This window comes from Pelophylax lessonae (assembly GCF_965119305.1).
Source record: "Pelophylax lessonae genome assembly, chromosome: 4".
Classification (NCBI taxonomy): domain Eukaryota; kingdom Metazoa; phylum Chordata; class Amphibia; order Anura; family Ranidae; genus Pelophylax; species Pelophylax lessonae.
In genome coordinates this window covers 304404252-304417726 of record NC_138771.1, presented here as the reverse complement: position 1 = coordinate 304417726, position 13475 = coordinate 304404252, and the positions used below count along the sequence as shown (strand labels likewise).

Sequence of the window (13475 nt, the reverse complement as noted above, 5' to 3'; positions counted from 1 at the left end):
GCTCCTAAGTTTGACTTAAAGCTGAAGTTTATTCTCCTTATATTTTGACATCCTCACTGAGTGTTTATGCTACTTTATGCCATGCAGGCAGATTATGGCTGGTGGGAGTAGCTGGCAGGGTGTTTTGCATAACTTTCTGAAAACATCACAGCACCCTGCCTAAGTACTCTTCTCAAGAACCATCAGCCCTCATTCAATTTGTTGAGGTAGGTTGAAAAATAGTGCCGACCCTTAGGGTTATCTCCCTGGTATTGCTATCTTAACCACTTAAGCCCCGGAGGATTTGGCTGCTAAAGGACCAGGGGTTTTTTTGCGATTTTTTACTGCGTGACTTTAACGGACAATTGCGCGGTCGTGCGACGCTGTACCTAAACGAATTTGACGTCCTTTTTTTCCCACAAACAGAGCTTTCTTTTGGTGGTATTTGATCACCTGTGCGATTTTTTGATCACGCGCTATAAACAAAAAAAGAGCGTAAATTTTGCAAAAATAACAATATTTTTCACATTTTTTTATATGAAATTCCCCAAAAAAAAAAGTAAAAATCAAAATTTTTTAACATTTTTCGGCCAATTTGTTTTATGCTACCTATGTTTGGTAAAAAAAATCGCAAAAAGCGTATTTTGATTGGTTTGCGCAAAAGTTATCGCGTTTACTAACAAAGAGAAAGATTTTTGTCATTTTTGGTGTTTTTTTTTTTAACGCGTAATGGCGGCGATCTGCGATTTTTTTTTCGGTACTGCGACATTGCGGCGGACAGATCGGACCCTTGACTGACATTTTTGACACTTTTGGGGTTACCAGTGACATTACTACAGTAATCAGTGCTATACATATGCACTGTTACTGCAAAAATGACACTGGCAGGGAAGGGGTTAACTTTATTGGACAGGGAGGGGTTAAGTGTGTCCTAGGGGCGTGCTTTCTACTGTGTAGGGACATTCCTATTGGTGTAAAAGCAAAGATCAACCGTTCTACATAGTAGAACGGTCAGATCTTTACTTTTACACAGGGAGAACTGACAGGCAGCTTGTTTACACAAGCTGCTCTGTCTTTCTCCCTTCACAGGAGCGATCGCAGTGTGACTGGCGGACATCGAGTCCGCCGGTCACACGCACTGACTTGCCTGTGAACGAGCCGCGGCGGGCGCGCGCCTCGGCGGGCGCGCGCCCGCCCGCGATAGGCTCGCAAGTCAGTGACAGGCGAGTGACGTACCGATACGTCACTCTGCCTGGCCGGGGCTGACCGCCGCAGTATATAGTCGTGCGGCGGTCGGCAACCGGTTAAAGTACTGATGTTGATGTATATTATGTGGTTCCCAGGCAGGTAACTTCTACACCCCAGAGGATCTTTATGGTCTCTTTGGCTTGTGGGGTAATGCAACCAAAATTAAAATTGAAGCACCACGTCACTGCTAAGAGGTCCAAATACAACTTAACTTACTGACAGAAACAACCCTTTTTTTTTTCCAAAAATTGTGGTCCTATTTTTGTTTTGTTTTTTGCCAAAAAATAAAAACCCAGCAGTGATTAAAAAGCACCAAAAGAAAGCTCTATTTGTGTAAAAAACATGTTACCAATTTCATTTGGGTACAATGCTACATGACCGCGCAATTGGCATTCAAAATGTAAAAGCACTGAAAGCTGAAAATTGGCCTGGGCAGGAAGGGGGTAAAAGTGCCCAGTATTGAAGTAGTTAAAGTATTACTAAACCCCAGTACCCTGCATTCACTATATTTGGTTTCCCACTGTACACAGAACATGGAATTGCAATTATTTTAGTAAACATAAAGTGCTAAATACCTTTTCTCATTAGAAGTATATAGCAGTCTTGTGACTTCTATCTGTTCCAAGTGAAGCTTGTAGGAGAAGTTTTAATACTGCAATTAGCTGTCCTTTAAGGCTGCAGGGCTGCAGACCCTCTGTCTAGACATGTATGGACAGTGCAGACTGGCCCTGTGCTGATCACATACGCTCTCCCAATAAAAAAAAAAACCTTTCTCGCAATTCACACCAAACTGAGCATGTGCAGCCTGACTCCAAAGGCTCTGTCTTATCCGGACATGTTTTGGAGTCAGTGACAGAAGAGGAGGATCTGTGCATAGAGGACCAAAGAGCCTTTTTACACTATGCAGAGGATTAACCCCTTAGATTCCACAGTGATCAAGCATGCTTTACTGCAAATACAGACTGATTTTACTGTTGTGGGTTCAGTAACACTTTAATTCCATTAAAAGTCAGGGGCACAATCCAAAAAGTAGCCAGCGTGCCTCGGTGGCCCAGGAGCAACCCATTCATTAGGGCTAGAAGGAACATAAGGATATCTCCATATCAATCTGATATCAATACAACACAATATCCTCCCCACCTCAGGGTCATATTTAAAACCTAATAACCAATAGTATTGGGAGTATCAAAATCAATATACAAAAACCTCAGGGAAATATTTGCCTGGACCTCTTAGCAGTGGTGTAGCGCTTCGATTTGAATTTTTTTTTTTTTTTACATTACACTGATTGAAGTAGTGGGCTGGCTCTTCTTGGGAGGAGTTATGAAAATATCAAAATGCCTTGATGGGTGGATGTCTGTCTGGTGGAGTGGACATTCCTAGCCAGATTGCATTTGCATGCAGACTGTCCTAGTTAATGCCCACATGTGGCGCTGAGTTTCTATGATTTAAAGAACTAAAAATCCAATGAATAAAATTGTGGGCCAGAGACTGTAAGGCTGAAGGGAAAATGATTAGATGATGCTGCACATCCTCCAATCTGTATATTAGGCAGGCTCTGTCTGACTTTCTGCAGCTTCCATCGCACACTGTGAATGAGCAATTTTGGTAGAGCAGAGGAGTCTGTACAATGAGAGATTGTAAGCCGTAATGAACAAGGCCTTCATGCCTCTGGTCTCCTCATAACCCCTACTGTTTAATAATGTATGCATATTTACTTTATAATCTACCATAGGGTGCTTTTAGAAAGATGATAGCAATTATATTAGTTTTCAGTATATGATGACAAAGTGTAACTTTGTAACAGTATATGATGACAAAGTGTTCCAAGTACAAACTTGGAAAGCGCAAAGTAGGTCTGAGCTTTACCACCAAGGTTTTAGAACATTTCATGTGTATGTGGCAGAATAGTGTGCAACCTTTAGGAAATCAAAGAAAAACAACGACAAATCTTCAACTGTTAAGTTAATTTTAGTACTAATATGCATAACTAAATTTACTTTGTCCAGTGTGACAAATAAATATGTACATTGCCGTAACTCTCTTGCATCAGACTTGACATTCTCTGATTCCTAACACTTCCAAATACAGAACTTTGCACTCCTACAGACATCTCTGTTTATACATGTAAAAATTCCTCCTGATTTCTCAAACGCATGATTCTTGGCTCATAATCTGATGTAGGTTAAATTTCAATTGTAGGCCCCAAATATTTGCCTTTCATACATAGTCCCAAATTATTTCATAACTGCAGGTGCTTCTAAAAAGTGTTAGGCCTCGTTCACACTAGGACAACAATAGAAATCACATTATTCTCACATTAATATCAATGCAACATGTTGCAGTGCAATTTTTGAAAAGATGCAGGTGCCTCTTTTTCTGCAGCATAGTATGTTTTTGGCCCCATAGACATCAATGGGAGTGCATAAAAAGCACATGAAAAATGGTTGTACATGTATTTTTGGTGCAGTTTTGGTATGTTTTTGCCAGATTTTAGTTTAATAACTAGTCTTCTCCTCTTGCAAAAAAATGCATGATGCATAAAAATGCATCAAGAACATGCAAAAATGTGTTACAAAAACACACTGAAAAGTGCAGCAGCACTAGTGCGAACCTAGGCCAATGCCTTATTATACGTTAAATTGCCCATTGAGCAGATGTTTCTAATCACTGCAGGTATTAATATTCCTGGAAAAACTTCTTACATCTATATTGAATATTTTTTGTGTTTGGCTTATTGCATTTTAAAATATATAATTCTTTGTGTTAGCTAAACATATAGACATTATAATACCTATATTACTCACTTCCACAACCAGACAGGGAAGTAACAGTGTGTACAGTACAGTAGCTTCTTACAGAGGCAAAACTCTTTAATTTTGGTTGGAGCATTCAGAGATTCAGCCTAATGATTTTAATTTTCCAGAAAAAATATTACAAGATAGACAATAAGCAACACTATAACAAAAGTGAATAATACTCGGCAAAGTTCCATGTTATTCTTGATTGTTAGTTCCATCCAAATAGTTTGCAAAGTATGTCTAATCTGATGTATCAGAGTCACTGATTCTTAGCTTTAATTTATAGTTCTATTGGTAAGAGAGAGCCACCAGTTGCACCCATTTTTCAGATCCCTGAAGAGGGCTTTTACAAAATTAACATAACCAATCAAAGGGCCTGAGGGTGTGCTTCAAGGGTTGAAGAGTTATTTATGATGCCCAACAGACACACCTTTAATGCAAACTGAAATTATGATATATTTGACATATTAGAGACTAAATATGATCTAAATTTGGATGCAGATACTGCATAGAAGAGTTTATGTGTTCCATTAGCCTTCCAAACTTAGTAATAAAGGTCTGTTTGGTGTCTAACTGATTGACAGCTTCCCATTTACCAGTTTAATTACCTTTTAGGAATGTAACTCCATCGCAGTAAGAAATATGGGTTATAGATAGAATTGAGAACTTGAGATGTACTGAAGTTCAACTTCAATTCAAATGAAAGTAGACTTACACAAGTGTATTACTTCTAGGCTGCTTTAAGACCAGTTTACAACAGCCATTTAGAAGTCTTTGTTAATTGAGGTTTAAATACCCTGATTTTCTTCTACTTAGATTGTTTAGGTGGAATTTTATGAATTACCTGCATTCCATTTAACTCATCTGCTTTGAGTCAGTGTGCCTTAGATCACACTGTCTTTTCTTCCCTTAATATGTACCTCTCTGGCTGCTTGGCACAGAATGAAAAGACATGAAAATCTGACTGTTCATTTTTGGAATAATGAAAGGGGAATTGTGTGCAGTATAACTTACCCATTATCTCCACCAAGTTTGAGGTCATCAATCCTCATTACAATTTCTTTAAACACTTATGTGTTTTTGGGACCCTATACATACATTTTGGCAGTTTTGTTTAGCATCACTGCACATGTTAATGGTAGACATATTTATTCTCCTTTTTATGTTGGTGTAAAATGTTGAGACTTATGTAGTGGCTACACTCTCGCTGTTGGATTTTTTAGGAGGAGGCAGTGGTATATGTTGAGGTGGGAGGAAACATCCTAAATTCCCAGATGCACAAGAACAGAGACAGATTTATGGTATCATTTTTAATGGGCTTCCATAAACAGCAATTCAAACAAATTAGGCAACAGTTAGTATTTTAAGGAACAGCTGTTCTGGGAGTACAAGGATCTTTCTAATCCTGTTAATACATATATGTATTACTGTAAATTCTGCATATAAGTGTCATTCTATTTCATGTTACTGTATTTATTCATTTAAAATAATTCTATAGGTAATCATAAAAGGCAGTTATCACACATTATCATGCATGGAAATATAGCATATTTGAATTGCATGCATAGTTTACATAGGGGAATTTTAGCGTAAGACTCTTAGGTAGAGTGCAGGAGTTGGGAGTAAGTAACATACAGAGTGCAGGGGTCAGGACTGTGTAATGTACTGACTGCAGAGGTCAGAAGTGTGTGATGTACAGAGGAATCAGGAATCAGGAGTGTGTAACAAATAGGGTTTATAGGTCAGCTGCATGTAATGTACAGGGTACAAGGGTCAGGCATATGTAACGTACAAAATGCAGGGCTCGGGAGTGTGTAAGATACATAATGCTGGGGTTAAGAGTAAAAGTTACATACAAGTGCAGGGGTCAGGAGAAAATGCAAATTTACAGCATGCATGGTCAGGAGTCAGGAGTATGTTTAATATACAGCCCAGCACACTGAATGTAGGGGTCAGGAGTATGTAATGTAAATAGTACAGGGGGAAGGAAGTGTGTAAAGTACAGAGTACAGGGGACAGGGGTGTACATAGTCTGGGGGTCAGGAATATGTGATGTAAAGAATGCAAGGGTCAGAAGTGAAGGTAATCTGCAGCCCAGAAAATGGTGTGTAGGGATCAGGTGTATGTAACGTACATAGTGCTGGAGTCAGGAGTATATACACCTAGTGTAAAATACCTGTTTGATTCCACCCCCTTTATTCATAGCACAGCAGCACCCACATACATATATACATACACACTGACACCCACATACTCTCATATATACACAAATACACACACACAAACATACAAATTCTTATACACACACACATATATACAGTACACTCAAATACATACACACACTTATACACAGACATACACCACTACATACATACATACATATATAAACATACACAGATACATACATGCACTCATATATACACATAGATACATACGTAGGCATACATAAACACATGCATACATATATATACTCACACAGACATACGAACACACTCACATACCTACACAAACATACACACACAAGGTTGAAAGCACATAACTAAAATGTCTTTGTATAAGGTAGCATTAACCATGGAAAGTGGTAGTACCCCTCCATGGAAACACCTAGACTCAGTCATTTGGGGGATTGTCCACATAACATTTGGCCATATGACGTAGGTAGGTGTGATAGTCAAATGTCCACAAACTTTTGGTCATATAATGTAGCAGCCTTACAGAGTGTATGGTTAGCAAAATGTCAGCAAGAGGAAGATTTATATTTAAAGGAGAAGAATCAGCATGAGGGAAACATCATACCAACTACAGTACAAGTAATCTCCTATGTGCTGATTTTTTTTTTTTTTTTTATCTACACCTAGGCTTTACCTTGTGTTTAGAAGTATAAGTAAAGCGAAATCTTTGAGTAGCACCACAAAACAGGACTCCATACTTCATAGACAATAAGCCATTATTGCTGCCCCACATACTCCATAAAAATACAAATGAAACTTAGGAATATGTTTTTTAAACCATTAATATACATTATGAAGATTAATTATATCAAGCCATTTTATTTGATATATTTGTTTTATATATATATATACATATATATATATATATATATATATATATATATATATATATATATATATATATATATATATATATATATATATATATATATATATATATACAATGTGGTGTATATATTTATTTATTAAATAAAAAAAGGAGTAAACCTTCCCTTCACTATCAAAGAGTCCATAGAAACATAAACCTCATTTGCAGCTTGTGGAATTCTTGTTAAATGTAAAGCAATGGAAATATTGTAACAAGGGCCAACAAGAAATCAAGGATTTGGGCTGTATGCAAACTAACAAGAGCTCTGTCTTAATTGCTCACAATAATCAGCTATTTTTGTCACAAAGGTCACAAATCATGTAGCCTGTATGCAACGCTGTCTGAGCTACTTGGTAATTACATCAGGCAATCTATCAGAATAGCTGTAATGAAAAAGTGAATTTAGCGCTTGTCTCTGCTGCACCTGTCATAAAGACTAATAAAGAAGCAGACAATCCTTTTGCCGCTTTGGGCTTCTAAATATAGCACTGAAAAAAGCTTGCAAAAACATGCGGCTCTGTCCCTTCAGTAGGCAAGACAAGGTCTTTCTTTTTATATTTCAGGCTCTACTTTCACTGACCAACAAAAGACTGTTCATGTAGCAGGTGGAAGTAGAACTGAGATCACAACTCAGACCGTCAAGACAGGGGTCCAAACGAAATGGCAACAAGGCGGAAAGACCGAAAAGACAGTCACTCAAACAGAGCACACAAAACGCACTGTAATCGTTGATAATAAAGTCGCCCATGAGGAAGAGTTTTCAGTTGTCAGTGGGGACTCTAAAGTAAAACACGGCCACAAAGGTATGATTGCAGATATGTGTATTCCAATTTTTGTTTTTTACTTGTCCCTTATTAAAGTTTTATAACTATGTGAAAAAAAATAACTACATCAAAGATTATGATTTATCAGTTATCATCATATCATATGGTGGAATGGTGCAATAACAGGTCGAATAATTTGTACATAACAAAAAGCACTCTACATATATTTTTTGGTTGGATGGTTGGAAGAAATGTCAGTCATCTCACCTGTTCAGTAATGGACGGTAGCAGAAGAAAAATTGTAGATGATTGCAAAATGAGCATTGCAATGACCAGGCAATTGGAAAAGCAAATAGAATTCTAGAATGCATCACTAGAGGGGTGAAGAGTAGGAGGAAGGAGGTTCTGCTTCCGCCATATACCGTAGATCTTTGGTTAGACCTCATTTAGAAAACTGTCCAATTCTGGAAAGCTCACTTACACAAAAATGTTGATAAAATAGAACAAGTCCAGTGATGGATAGTAAAGTCATGGAAAGTCTGAGGAATAAACCAAACCAGGAGAGAGTTCATGAACTTAATATGTACATTCTGGAGGAAATAAGTGGAAGGGGAGACAAGACAGAAACTTTTAAATATATCAGGGGGGTGAATGAGGTTCAGGAGGGCAGTATTTACAATATGAAGCTAAGAACACAGTGACATGACCTCAAACAAGTAGGAGGAAAGTTCAAAACTTACATTAGAAAGTATTTTACAGACAGAGTAGTTAACCCTTGAAATAGATTTCCAACAGAGGTAGAGAGTCAGTGAATTAAAACATGTTGAGGACATACACAGACAAAAAAGTAAAAAAACGAAAAATAAACCCCAAAAAAACCCAAACATTGGGCTCTTTTATGTTTCTATGATTCTATGGTTTATAGGCACATAGCTTGTTTTGGGCCCAGGGCTGTATTGTTACATATAGAAGATTTCCAGTGACCCCCAACTATGAGCAGAGGCTTCCTTAAATCATTCCAGTGCATGAGGGCCATTCATATAATGGAGAAATTAGGCTATCGTTTCTACTGATAAAATTGTTTTATAGGCATAATGTGGGCATCAGACCCTCTTCAAGGTAATGATCAGCCACCACTGTATCTGACGCTTCTTGTCTTGTAATAAAACATCCATTTTTTAGATGTATTACATTTCTTATTTTTTCATTTTTTATTCATAGGTTTACATCAGAAATTGAGACTGTAACAAGATGCTCTGCATCAGTTAGTCATGATTAATACACAAAGTCAAAAACAAGGTTATGAAAAGGGAATGACATTGATTACAAGTACAATTGTCATTTTTATATCCAATGCTCACCAAGTTATTAGTAATTTAATTGGTGTAAAAGAGAGGGGGAAAAGAGGGAAGTGATTTATATTCATTTAAAGGCTAAGTTCACCCTAATGCCCTGTACACACGATCCGAAAATCAGATGTCCAACTTTTTTTGCTTGCTAGTCGCAAGTAAAAATTTTATAGGTTATTAAAGTTACAAAAATTCTTGTACGAGGAAATAAAAATTTGGACTGGATGTAATGTTTTGTAGTGTATTTGTATTGTATTTTTGGATGACAACTGTACTGATTAAATGGAAATGGTAAGATCTGGTATCGTAGGAGGAAAGTTTCATGCTTGCACCATCAGATAATATGGGATGAACTGTCGTGATCGGCTACAGAAAGATGTGTATTAACAATCAGATTATTGTACGATCGTTTTGAAAGCGGTATTTTTCGTCTGATTTTCGGATCGTGTGTATGGTTACATTAGTAGAACAGAAAAAAAAAACTTATACATGCATGTATATATATGTGTTTTTTTTTACACAGGAGCCTGCAAAGCATTAGTGAATAGTGGAAGCAAAGTCAGGCTCTTTCACACTCTATGGCGTGGATTTACTAACGACAAATAGACTGTGCACTTTGCTAATGCAGTTGCACCTTTCACCAGAGTTTAGTGAATGTAGGAATGCTTTTTTTTGGTTTTGTTTTTATTTTCCTTCCAACTGATAGGGTATTCTTTAAAGTGAGAGAGTGCAAAATCTGGTGAAGCTCTATATAGAAACAATCATCTTCCAGGTTTTTTTTTGTCAAAGCTTAATTGAGCTGAAGTTAGAAGCTGCACCAGATTTTGTACTCTCCTGTTTAAGAAAATCATCCCCACAGTTTCAGATCTGCAGGAAGTGTCAGTGGACTACGAGGATGCAGATCAGCGGTGGACGATGGGACCCGTAGTTTATTCATTCACAGGAAATCACATTGATTACATAATGGTACAATTGTAATTTTGAATTCCCCTAAAAGGGGTGTCTCACCAATCAAGTCGAGTCCAATGCTTACCAAGTTTTTGGTAGTTAAATTGGTAAAAGAGAGGGGGAAAGGAGGTAAGGGCCTTATATTCATTTAAAAAGTTAGGCTCCCCTTTAGTAAGTATGTAAAACTTATAAATGCATATGATTTTACAGGTAAAAAAATGTGCCTTAAATATTTGTTTTACACAGGAGCCTGCAAAGCATTAGTGAATGGTGGGTGCAAAGTCAGGCTCCAGCAGACTCTATGGGGTGGATTTACTAAAGGCTGTGCACTTTGCCAATGCAGTTGCACTTTTCCCTAGGGCTCAGTGAATGTGGTAAAGCTCTGCTGATCTTCATCATCCAATCATGTGCAAGAAAACTTTTTTCTTTAGTTTTTATTTTCCTTGCGTCTGATTGGGTGTTCTATACAAAGTGAAGCTTCGCCACATTTACTAAGCTCTAGGAAAAAGCACATTTACTAAGCTATAGGAAAACTTTGCAACTGCACTTGCAAAGTTCAGGGTCTATTTGCCTTTACTAAATCAACCCCCTTCATTCAGCTCTCTGCCCATATCCCTGTACGGCAGACAGTTTCAGACCTGCAGGAAGTGTCAGTGGAATACAAGGGCACTGATCAGTGGTGGAATATGGTACTTGTAGTTTATTCATTCACAGATTGCTATAAATTATTGATGCAACTGTGCAGGCAGAGCCCCGCACAGTCACCCCAATTTTAAATGTGACAGCGGGTGAGGGGAGAAGAACCCCTGCTGTCAAAGGGGAGGGCATTCTGGGTGTGAAGTGGGATGTGTTTACCAACATGTTAGAGTTATTCCCTAAATACCATTGTAACATATAACCCGTTGGTAAAGGTGAACCTATCTTCTAAATCTGAGATACACACAGCAATAAAAAAAAAAAAAAACTGAAAGGGGACCTGACCCCTTTACCACTTTTTTCAAAACATAAAAAGAGATACTTTGGCTTTGGATATACTTATGGAAACAAGAACTCACTCTGCATATCAAAAACTGGTGGTAACCCTATGAGAAGATAATGATGTTTTTGAAATATTATAACTACATTTTAAAACTATAATGAATTAACAGTTATCTACTGATTGTATGAAATGTAAGTAAATAATTTAGTTTGGTTATACATATAACATATTGTGTTTTCTCTTAAGTATACTGTATATGGAAAAACAAAAGTGCAATTGATAACCAAACATTGCATAACGCAATACATAATGTCTCAATAAATGTATACTGGTGAAAAAATCTGTGAATAAAATGCATTGAATTAAAATAAAGTCCCACAACACCAAAATCCCAAACAAATATATTAATATGTGAAGAAACTCCACAATAAAAACAGAGTCCATCCATAGGTGAAAAAGTGCTGACTGGATATCACATGTGATCACTGTGTTCCAACACCGAACCTTCCAGAGATATCAGACCTCTTACACAAACGTCATAAATGTTTAGCCTGGTATTTAGCTGGCAGAACAGTCTTAAAGCAGAGTTCCGCCTTCCCCTCCAAAAATTAAAAGTCAGCAGCTACACATACTGTAGCTGCTGACTTTTAATATTAGGACACTTACCTGTCCTGGAGTCCAGCGATGTTGGCACCGCAGATGATGTTTCCATCGGCTGTTGGGTGCTGCCGCCACCATTGCCGGTAAGCGAACCTGACAGTGAAGCCTTGCAGCTTCACGGCCGGGTCCCTACTGTGCATTTCTATTGGCTCGGCGGCGGGGGAAGGAGGAGGGTGCCGTGTCCCGGAAGTGGGGAAGGGTACCTGTCAAAAATAGGTACCCGTCCCCCCCTCCCCCCCTGAAAGGTGCCAAATGTGGCACCGGAGTGGGGGGATGAAGAAAAAGAGCAAAAGTTCCACTTTTGGGTGGAACTCCGCTTTAAGTCTCACTGTGCTGTTACTGCTCTGTGTGTATCCACAAAAGACTTCTATATAGATACAGCCAGTGTTGTTTCTGCCTTCATCCACTAGAGGACACCTGTGGAACATGGAATACAAAAGAGACTCTGGTGAAAAAATGTGATTGATTGAGGGAGGTGTAGTTAGCAGAATAGATTGAGCTATACAACAAGCTGGAAAACTACAACTCCCAAGCCAAATACATTAAAGGGCAGGGACTGGCGTAATTTTCCCAGGCTGAAGTGCTATACAGACGATAAACCACCCATGTGCAGTGGTGATAGCGAGCTGGACATCTTTATCTGAAAGCAGGGGGAGCAGAGCAGATGCTATCCTTGATCTGGATGCTGTGAGACCCTGTTACTCTGTTATATCATATTGCTTGTTTTTAATTGAATACATGTGAGTGCATTTCCTTAAGCTTGGCTGGTATTCGTTTATGCTTTTTAACCATGATAATGCACTATTGGAGATGGTTTCCTTTATTCTGAGAGTTCTGTGGAGTCATCCAAGCTGGGGAAGTTCTATCATCAGAGGAGGAAGTGAGCAGAGGACCCACTATCTGGTGTACAGGATTGATTACCATTATGCTATGTTGGCCCTTTTAAGGGTCTTGCCCTGAGGTGAGCGATTATTTCACCTGATGATGGAGCACTCTTGTTATATGGTGATACACATTGAAATATGAAGATGCCCTAGAGTAATTTATTTGTGGACTGTTAGGACTTTATTTATTTACCTAACATGTGTTTATGTATCTTTCAATGTATCAACGTTTATAGTATTGATCGACCGATATCGTGTTTTTATTGCCGATACCGATATTTTGGTCATCGCATATCGGTATCGGCCGATATCTGCCGATATTTTCGGATATTTAAAAAACTATTTTTTTTTATTTTTATTTTTTTACACAGGTACTGTTGAGGAGGGATCTGGGGGTCTAGAAGACCCCAAACCCCTCCTCTGCACTTAAAAGCATTCAAAAAGCCAAGTTTGGCTATTTTGAATGCTGTCATTTTTTTTAACCTGGCGCCGAGTACCATGACATCACTTCTGGGTTTTTACATGGAGACCTGATCAGAGCCGAATGCGGCTTTGATCGGGTCTTCGGCGGCCGTGCAGGTAGGATGCCCGGGTCTCCTGGTGGGACGGGAGACCCGGGCGAGCCGTGGAAGGCGGCAGGAGGGGGGTCGTCCCCTCCCGCTCCTTGTAATGACAGCCGAGCGGCTTCTCAGCCACATCGATTGTCATTACAGGACAGCCGACTGTCGGCTATGGATGCTGGTACCGGTGGGATGTCTCTAGCT

At 38.6% G+C, this 13475-nt stretch overlaps 1 protein-coding gene across 14 annotated transcripts in view; it reads left to right on the top strand.

The window, feature by feature from the left end:
* The window catches only part of MYBPC1 (myosin binding protein C1), a 153903-nt gene that overhangs the window by 24441 nt on the left and 115987 nt on the right, over positions 1-13475 (top strand). For all 14 annotated transcript variants that reach the window (XM_082256732.1, XM_082256735.1, XM_082256729.1 and 11 more), the window contains exon 2: positions 7691-7930. In XM_082256732.1, coding sequence (XP_082112858.1) covers positions 7691-7930 — 240 coding nt within the window. The remainder of the gene's footprint in view (positions 1-7690; positions 7931-13475) is intronic.